This window comes from Lissotriton vulgaris, chromosome 1_1 (genome assembly GCF_964263255.1).
Source record: "Lissotriton vulgaris chromosome 1_1, aLisVul1.2, whole genome shotgun sequence".
Lineage (NCBI taxonomy): Eukaryota > Metazoa > Chordata > Amphibia > Caudata > Salamandridae > Lissotriton > Lissotriton vulgaris.
The window spans coordinates 2056525998-2056535009 of record NC_141685.1 but is presented as its reverse complement, the minus strand read 5'-3'; the positions used below and the strand labels follow the sequence as shown (position 1 = coordinate 2056535009).

The 9012-nt window shown below is 44.8% G+C and overlaps 1 protein-coding gene across 1 annotated transcript in view; it reads left to right on the top strand.

The window, feature by feature from the left end:
• Positions 1 to 5631: 5631 nt before the first annotated feature.
• PDE3A (phosphodiesterase 3A) overlaps positions 5632 to 9012 on the top strand; it is a 1268538-nt gene continuing 1265157 nt past the window's right edge. The window contains exon 1 of the mRNA XM_086920567.1: positions 5632 to 6149. Coding sequence (XP_086776693.1) covers positions 5832 to 6149 — 318 coding nt within the window. The 5' untranslated portion in view covers positions 5632 to 5831. The remainder of the gene's footprint in view (positions 6150 to 9012) is intronic.

Genomic DNA, 9012 nt, shown 5'->3' with positions numbered 1-9012 from the left:
TTGTAATATCGAATTTTTTAAAGTATTTTGTATGTTAGTATATGTGTTAAAAATGTATATTATTTTTGTAATGTTTGTTAATTTTTTTTTAAGTAATGAAATTTATGTTATTTAATTTTTGCGTAATTTAATTCTGTAGCAGGTTGTGGGTTTATAGGGGAATAGGGCGGGATGTAATTTATTTATAGTAAATTAAATAATAATTTTTAGGAATTATTAATTATTTTTTTATTTAATTTAGCATTTTAGTTCTGTAGCGGGTTGTGGGTTTATAGGGGAATAGGGTGGGAAGTAATTTAATTGTAATTAAGTAAATATTGTATTTATTTATTGGGATTCATTTTTAATTTATTGTTAATTAATTTTTAATTGGTAATTACTTTTTATTAATTGGTTATTAGGTTTTATTAATTAATTAATTGATCATTATGTTAATTTTAATAATTTATTTTCTGTAGCGGGTTGTGGGTTTATAGGGGTATATGAAAAAAATGTGTATTGATAATTGATTTACTGTTCATTACTTATCAATTGGTATATTTTTTATTAGGATTTAATTTTTGTCATTGAAAATGAATTACTTGTTAATTAATTATAAATGAATAATGATTTTTTAATAACTAATATTTGTTTGCATTTATAATTGATTAATTGTTAAACAAAACGTCATTAGTAATTCATTTTAATCAATTTTTTATTTGTATTGATATTTAATTTATTTGTATTAATATATTAAATCATTACTTTCCCTACTGTTGCACTCACTGGAGTGGGAATAGTAATTTATACCCTCCTGCTATCCAACACTTTCTCTACTGTTGCACTCTCTGGAGTGGGAATAGTAAGTTTTTACCCCTACGCTATCCAACGTATTCCCTACTGTTGCACTCACTGGAGTAGGAATAGTAATTTTTAGCCCTACGCTATCCAACGCTTTCCCTACTGTTGCACTCACTGGAGTAGGAATAGTAATTTTTACCCCTACGCTATCCAACGCTTTCCCTACTGTTGCACTCTTTGGAGTGGGAATAGTAATGTTTACCCTTATGCTATTCAACGCTTTCCCTTCTGTTGCACTCACTGGATGGGAAGTAGTAATTATACCCCTACACTATCCAACACTTTTCCTACTGTTGCACTCTCTGGCGTGGGAATAGTAATTTTTACTCCTACGCTAGCCAACGCTTTCCCTACTGTTGCACTCTCTGAAGTGGGAATAGTCATTTTAACCCCTACACTATCCAACGCTTTCTCTACTGTTGCAATATCTGGAGTGAGAATAGTAATTTTTACCCTCCCGCTATCCAACGCTTTCCCTACTGTTGCTCTCTCTGGAGTGGTAATAGTAATTTTAATCCCTACGCTATCCTGCGTTTTACCTACTGTTCCACTCACTGGAGTGGGAATAATAATTTTTACACTCCCGCTATCCTACGGTAAAATTATAGAATATTTTTATTAATATTTTGTTGAATATTTATATATATATATGTATAAAAAATAAAAATGTATGTTTCTTTTTTTTACTTACATTAATTATGTATTAATTTTAAGGTTATTGAAGTACTTTTAAGTACTTTTTAGTTAATTATATTTATTATTTCATTAATTTTAAATTACTTTTGAAACATTTTTAAAAATTCGATATTTTGACTAACTATATTTTTTACAACGATATTTTTGATTCGATGTTTTTGTACTTACCTGTTTGAAGATAGGAATTCGATATTTTTGTATTCGATATTTTGACCTCGATATTTTGTCATGTCGATATTCTCAGCATCGATATTCTGTCAGTGATCCGTTGTCGCCGCTGCAGCTGATGCATCGAGTCGAGACATCTCGCAACATCGGAGGAGCATCAAGAAGAAGACGCCATCTTTGTTTCTTTGCACCAGATCTTCAACACATCACCCTCCTTGTGTGCCAGGGACTACCGCATCACCTTTTCTGCAACACTTTTGTTGCCCTGCATGTCGCATCTTAAGGTACACTAACTCAATGTGTCGCATTTTAAGATCTAAAGAGAACTAAGCCATTTCTACAATTTTAAGTACAGTATTGTGGATTTTTGTCGCTTGTGGTCTTGTGTTAAATCTATATAAAGAATATATATTTTTAATATAGAACTGTGGGTGTCCATCTGTAGTGTTGTCACTGGGTTACTGTATGTGTTCACAAATGCTTTACACACTGCCTCTGAGATAAACCTGTCTGCTCGTGCCAAGCTACCAAGGGGGTGTGCAGGGGTTATTTTAGGAGTGCACCCCCTTACCCTGACTAGACGTCAGGATCCCTATTTGTCACAGGTACCTACCTATACCAACTAAAGACCCCCAAATCTAACACTTATTAATTATGTCATTTCACACGTAGGTAAATGCATTAACTGAAATGCTAATGATGGTTGTGCAAATCGAATTAATGAAAAGAGACATGTCTTATGTTAGTTGAAGTCCTAAGCCTGAAATGCAAGTCCCTGGAAATTCTTGCTTTTAACTAATAGATGAATTTCATCTGCAGTGCAGATTCTGTTCTTTCTCATGTTTCCATTGCAGGTGGAGAATACATTATTTAGGAAAAGTAGTGTCGTTGTTTTAGTAGCTAGGCAAAAAAAGAAGACGTTACAATTGTGTGGCTTTGGTTGATAAAAGAAGGTTGTTGTGCTTCACAAAGGAGAAGGCATGGGAACCAAGGACAAATTGTATTGAGGAACTTACACCGTTGACATCAAAGAAAATTACATTCAGGACTGTACCAAGATGGATGGTGTGATCCGAACTGCACCATAGGAATGTTACCACTGAATGACTAGTTCTTGGAGTTAGGGATAGTGTGCCACTAATTTCTTGCCTTCTGAAAGAGAGCATCATAGAACGAGTGCTGTCTTCTGTAGCATCATGCCACTTGACTCATTGATCATGGATAGACTTCTTAGGGAGGCTCCACGGGCTGACATCTTTTCCCCTTCTCTCTGAAAATGTTTATTTTGGGATGCAACTTTAGTGCTTGAGTAGGGAAAGATGTATGCTTTTCGCTCAACAACTTTTGAAGCAGGGAAAATTGGACTCATGCTTCCTGGTTTTCTGTATTCTACTTCTTAAATTAATTGTATTGTTTATGCTGCATCGCCTAAACTAGATACGCGATTTGGCTTTATGCTGATTCCTATGTATTTCTATATTCTTGTGTTGAGGTGTCTTTACGTCCAGTTTTTCTTGGCTTTGTAATAAATTAACTAACCTTAAGTAGTTGTCCGTGGGTTATTAGGTATCCAGAGGAGTTATCAGCTAGTTGATTGTTTCTCTGAGGATTTTCCGCCGCTCTACACTTTCATGCTGCTAAATAGAACCATCAGTGTGAGACTCCTCTAGAACGGCCTAGAACTTATGGCCCTTTCAGTTGGTAGCAGCATAGGATGGTTAGCACTTGAAGTGAGAATCTAGAAGTAGAGTATAACTTAGAACCCCAAAGCCCTGAAATAGAGCCCAATGATCTAGAACCGATGACGACGGAACTTGGCGGAAACTGACGAAGTTTGGTGGTGAGGCTAAATCAGCGGCGGAAGGAGGAGTGAGTATTAACAGGGTGTATGTAGTGCCCAACTCGATTTGATCAATGTAAGAACCCTCCAATTTACCCAAGGAGAAAAGAATCATTTTGCTGTAAAGAACTCTCATCCACCGGGGGTCCATAAATGGGTATATATTAAGGCACTTAATAGTGCTCTATGGGTACATGGAGGAGAGGTGTGCCGGTTGTCACATAGACTACAATCTCCCTGTCTGGCCTGCTCACCTGGTACCTGTGGGTGAGAGTTCTTTAAAGAAAAGGATTCTCTTCTCCTTGGGTTGACAGGAAGGTTCTTAGTTTGCTCCAATCGAGTTGGGCTCTAAAGTTTGTGCAAAATACAAAATATAGTTAATCCTGTAACGCTGAAGCTTTTTTGTTGTAAAATTCCTTCCCGTGTTTCATTCATTCTTTGTTTGTGAAAAGTTCAACCTTCCCAAAAAATAGTAGACTTTTGTTTCCAAATGTGTTTCACATGAAGTGAAAAGTGAGGATGAATTTGAAGTACGTGAGTTGTTTAAAAACATACTTGGAATTATACAGTGAATCTCCAGTTAATTGGCAGTGTGTGGACTGGAGACCTGCTGCTAAAATTCATGCCACATAGTTGGGAAGTGCTTCTCACATCTGAAACTCTCAATTGCCCAGGCCTGGGAGGTGGGTTTGAGAGAAAGTGCATTTCAGAAATCGTTTGAACTCCAGGAGAATCATCACTGGGCTGGGCAGTCAGGAACAGTGGGATCTCGGGGGTGTTGAGTTTGTTGTGGCAATAACAGAAAATAACGTTTGCTCAGAAAATCATGTTATTCCATCGAAAGAGTAGAATAGTCTTTGAACTTTGTTACAGATTGCAATTGATTCACTGAATTTGAGAGACTTTAATTGAAGAGTTCTCTCTGTAGTGTAATGCGTGATGTTGGTATTGCATTCACGTTCGTATATACGTCATTCAATTCTACCTTGGTGGTGCATTACGCACCACTTTAGAGTGTTAGGTTTCTGTTTGATTATCGGATCAGTTGAGCAGGTTGCCTGTTTATTCCTCAGTTCATTAATGATTGGAAGGTGTACTGTAAGTGGACCACGACGGAATGTTCAATTATTTACCATTAATTTCCATTAGTTCTTGCTTCCTCGTTAATACAGTTATTACATGCCACTGTCCTTTCCATATGCAGACTTACATTCTGTGCCTGGGTGACAAATCAAGATAGCTTCTGGGCAGGTAGTGTTTGTATGAATTCTCCATAGATCCATAGATTTGGAATTAAATAAAAACCATAGATTTGGAATTAAAGAAAAACGGGTACCGGGTGCCCTTCTCGGGTGGCGGGCTCACATCAGTGCTATAGTGAGGAAACTGGGAGCCGGAGTAATAAAGTTTGTATGAAATATACAGGAAATACAAACGTGTTAAAAAATAAAGATGAATGCCAATAAGGGAAGCAATGCCACAAAAAAACATGAGGCAGTGACAAAAAAGAAATTATTGTAAAAATATAATATTAAGCAAACGATGATATCAAACGTTGAAAGAAAAAATAAAGGCACAATGAAAAACGATAACTACAAAAAAAACTAGCTCTATAGGTAAAATCAACAGCAGTAAGGAAAAACTCATCAGCCTGTAATGCAGCAACTTGGAATAAAATCAGTAAGAAAAGTATATAACCTTTGCTTAAAGCAAGTCAGTGACAGTGATAATAATAAATACAGTAATAAAACTAACTGCAACTTTACAAAAGAATATGGAAATGTACACAGGACAGTAATATGAAAGCATCAAGAAAACAAATTAAGAGCGTAACATTAAGAAAATGATAAAGGGTCAGTTTAAAGAGATAAAATTAAAAAATTACCAAAAAAGGACAGCAAAAACGTGACAAAATAAGAAGGAAGCGATGACATTTAAAAGGTCAGGTAAAGTACTGCTAGGTGCACGGTTAAGTACATTTAGCCTAAATCCGTCGTTGTCTGGGCTGGGCTTGTTTCGACTTCTTTTTGCCCGAGCCGGCTGTCTTTTGGACAAACAGTTGTGCTTGTTATGGCAGCGCAGCTCTCCAGCACAGCGCTGCACGGGGCAGTGGTTTCTGGAGGCAGAGGACTGCAGAAGTGTGCACTGTCTGCCTTACTGTGCCCGTGCTCGAGGCGCCTGCTGCGGGGGTCAGCCAGCCAAGCCAGGAGGGGCCGCCCCGGCCGCCGCGGGGGTGGTGCTGCTGATACTGCCCGTGACATGGCTGGTGCTGAGGCAGGACTCACCCATGCTCGCCGTCACTAGCGCGCTGCGGGCTGCCTCGTTCGTCTCGCTGGACAGGCTGCGGCTCGGCTGGAGGCGCTATCTAGCCTACCTGGTGGGCATCGTGGGGATCCTGCTGGCCAGGCACAGCGGCCGGCCGCAGCCCCCGCCAGGGGCGCCCCCCGAGCCCGCGGCCGCCCGATGCTCTGGACCTGGGGAGGACGAGGAGACCCCGGTGCTCCGGAGAAGGAGGAGTTCCAGCACCGTGATCTCCGCTGAGATGTCCGGCGGCGGCACCAAGTCCCACCGGAGGACCTCGCTGCCCTGCATCCCGCGGGAGCAGGTAGGACAAACTTTTGAAGTCATCGCATAACTTTCGCCCAGCGCGCTGCAGCCTCCCTCCCGCCCTCTCCAGCTCCCAGTTTGACAGCTTGAGGCACCGCCGGGCAGAGGCTGGCGTTTCAGCCAGACAGATGTGCAGCGCTCCCCGGGAGTCTGCTTGGCGCTAGTCCCCGTGGGGAGGCTTCACCAGGGCAAGGGCCCCGGCCCCGCCCGCAGCCAGGAGGGGTGTGCTTGACAGGGCGCTAATGCAGTAAAGTTGTGGATCCATCAGCCTAGGGGAGGTGTGACAAACGCAATAGCGGTCAACCACAAGTGCCAGCCAAGGGGTGTGTGACAAGAGTACTAGCGCAGGAAGACTGTCAGGTCCGCTGCGAAGCGAAATGCCATAAGGCGCTAATAACTGCAAATATAGGACTCGCATGCCCAGGAAGTGTGACAAGAGCATTAGTGTTTGGAGTTTGGCAGTGCCAGGGGGGGGGGGGGGTGACAGGAGCGCTAGCGCCTGGAGTCTGTCAGTGCCGCTGAGGGGAGGTTTCACAGGCGCGCTAGCGCCTGGAGTCTGTCGGTGCCGCTGAAGTGAAGTTTGACAGGAGCGCTAGCGCCTAGAGTCTATCGGTGAACCTGAATGGGGAGGTTTGACAGGAGCGCTAGGCCTTGAGTCTATCAGTGAAGCTGAGGGGAGGTTTGACAGGAGCGCTAGTGCCTTGAGTCTATCAGTGAAGCTGAGGGGAGGTTTGTCAGAAGCGCTAGCGCGTAGAGTCTATCTGTGACGCTGAGGGGATGTTTGACAGGTCAAGTGTAGGGACATTGGCATTCTCGCATCGCAGGGAAATTGTGTTACAAGAGCACTAAGGTCAAGACATCGTCTGTCCCGGTGACCGTCTATCCCGGTGACCTGCCATCACACTCACAGTGCATGTCACAGAGGCACTATTGCCTGAGACTGTTGGTGCCCCTGGGGGGAGGTGTGTCAAGGACATGCGCTGCTGCCAGGTTACTGCCAGTCTCACTTCACTGAGGTGTGTGACAAGTTGGACTTATGACCAGAGACCGTCACGTCTGGTGTGTGTGTGTGTGGGGGGGGGGGGAGGAGGAGGGGTGACGGTCCCTCCTGCTCTCAGTGCCGGGTTTCAATGGCACTGGTGCTTCAGGAGCAGGCCACTGCTGCCCAGAGTTTGTAGGTGCCTTCTCGGGGGAAGGTGTGACAAGGGCAGCAGCCACTGGTGCTGGGCACCGACGGTTCCGCATCCCAGGGGGGTGGAACAAGAGTCCAGAAGACTCTCGTCCCCGCTCCCCGACGAACTGTGAAAGGGCCCGGGTGTTTGACGTCCAGAAGCAGTGTCACCCGAGCGGTACCCGGGCTCCGGCCGTGCTGCCGTTGTTGCACGCTCGTGCGCTCAGCTCTGCCCTGCTCCTCGTTCTGTGTTCGCGGGGCAGAAGGCAGACGGCCCTTGGCCCCCCGTCACTGCTCCTACTCTGTGCACGTGTGAGAGCGTGAAAGAGTTCCTGGTTAGGAAGAGTCTGTTGGGTGTGCATGCTTGATATTCTGAGCACCCCTGGGTGCTGAAGTACCGTGAAGAAGAGTTTGTGGCAGACCGCTGGGTGTTTACAGCGTTTCGAGCTAAGGATCCTGAGCCCGGGGCTGTCTGTGTACAGTGGGGCCGCAGCTGGGGCCGGGTGGGGGTCCCATGGCAGAACCCTCACACTGCATTAGTGTAACTTTTTGTTGTTTATAACCAAAGAAGCTCTCCGCTACCTCGTTTCTTTGCCAGACTTTCTGTTGCTCTCTAACTCTGGGAGAGCTGTGTATGACGTGCACTCCGCCGGGCACCAGGGCCCTTTCGCCCACCTGAAGTGTGTGGTGCCGCGTAGTACCCCGGGCACCAGGGTCCTGTCGTCCACCTGAAGTGTGTGCTGCGGCGCAGTGTCCAGGCACCAGGGCCCTGCACCCACCTGAAGTGTGTGGTGCTGCGTAGTTCCCCGGGTACCAGGGTCCTGTCGTCCACCTGAAGTGTGTGCTGCCGCGTAGTACCCTGGGTACCAGGGTCCTGTCGTCCACCTGAAGTGTGTGCTGCCGCGTAGTACCCCGGGTACCAGGGTCCTGCACCCACCTGAAGTGTGTGCTGCCGCGTAGTACCCCGGGTACCAGGGTCCTGCCGTCCACCTGAAGTGTGTGCTGCCGCGTAGTACCCCGGGTACCAGGGCCCTGCACCCACCTGAAGTGTGTGCTGCGGCGCAGTGGCCAGGTACCAGGGTCCTGTCGTCCACCTGAAGTGTGTGGTGCTGCGTAGTTCCCCGGGCACCAGGACCCTGGCACCACGGGATTGGGGTGGGGGCGTTAACACCTCGGCCCCTGAAGCTTCGACTCTTACTGTACCTCGCGAACCACCCCCACCCTCATACATGAGTACCTGCGCTGCAATTCAATCACCATAGACACGTAAGGGTGTAACCCACAGACCCAAAGTAAGTAACACGCGGACAAAAGCCTCTTCGGGAGTAGTAAGCGCTATATAAATGCAATTTCAATTTCAAATAAGGCCTGCAGTTCCTGTGACCTCCACTTCTGTTAAAATTCTTGCTGTTTAAGAGTTTGTATAGCATGCAAAAAATAACCGACACCTTACATCCTTGACACACTGTTTATATGATACATTTTAAACCCATATTTACGAGATGTCTGCATTTATGCGTAATTTAGGATTCTGCTATACATCAAATCTAACTATGCACCTAAAAAATGAATCTCCTTTCCCGATCGAGCAGATTTGGGGCTACTACATTACTCCGAGCGATCTGAGACACAGAGAAGTTCCAGGTTTCTTCTTTGTTTATTTGACAGCAACAGCGCAATTCTGCAAAGC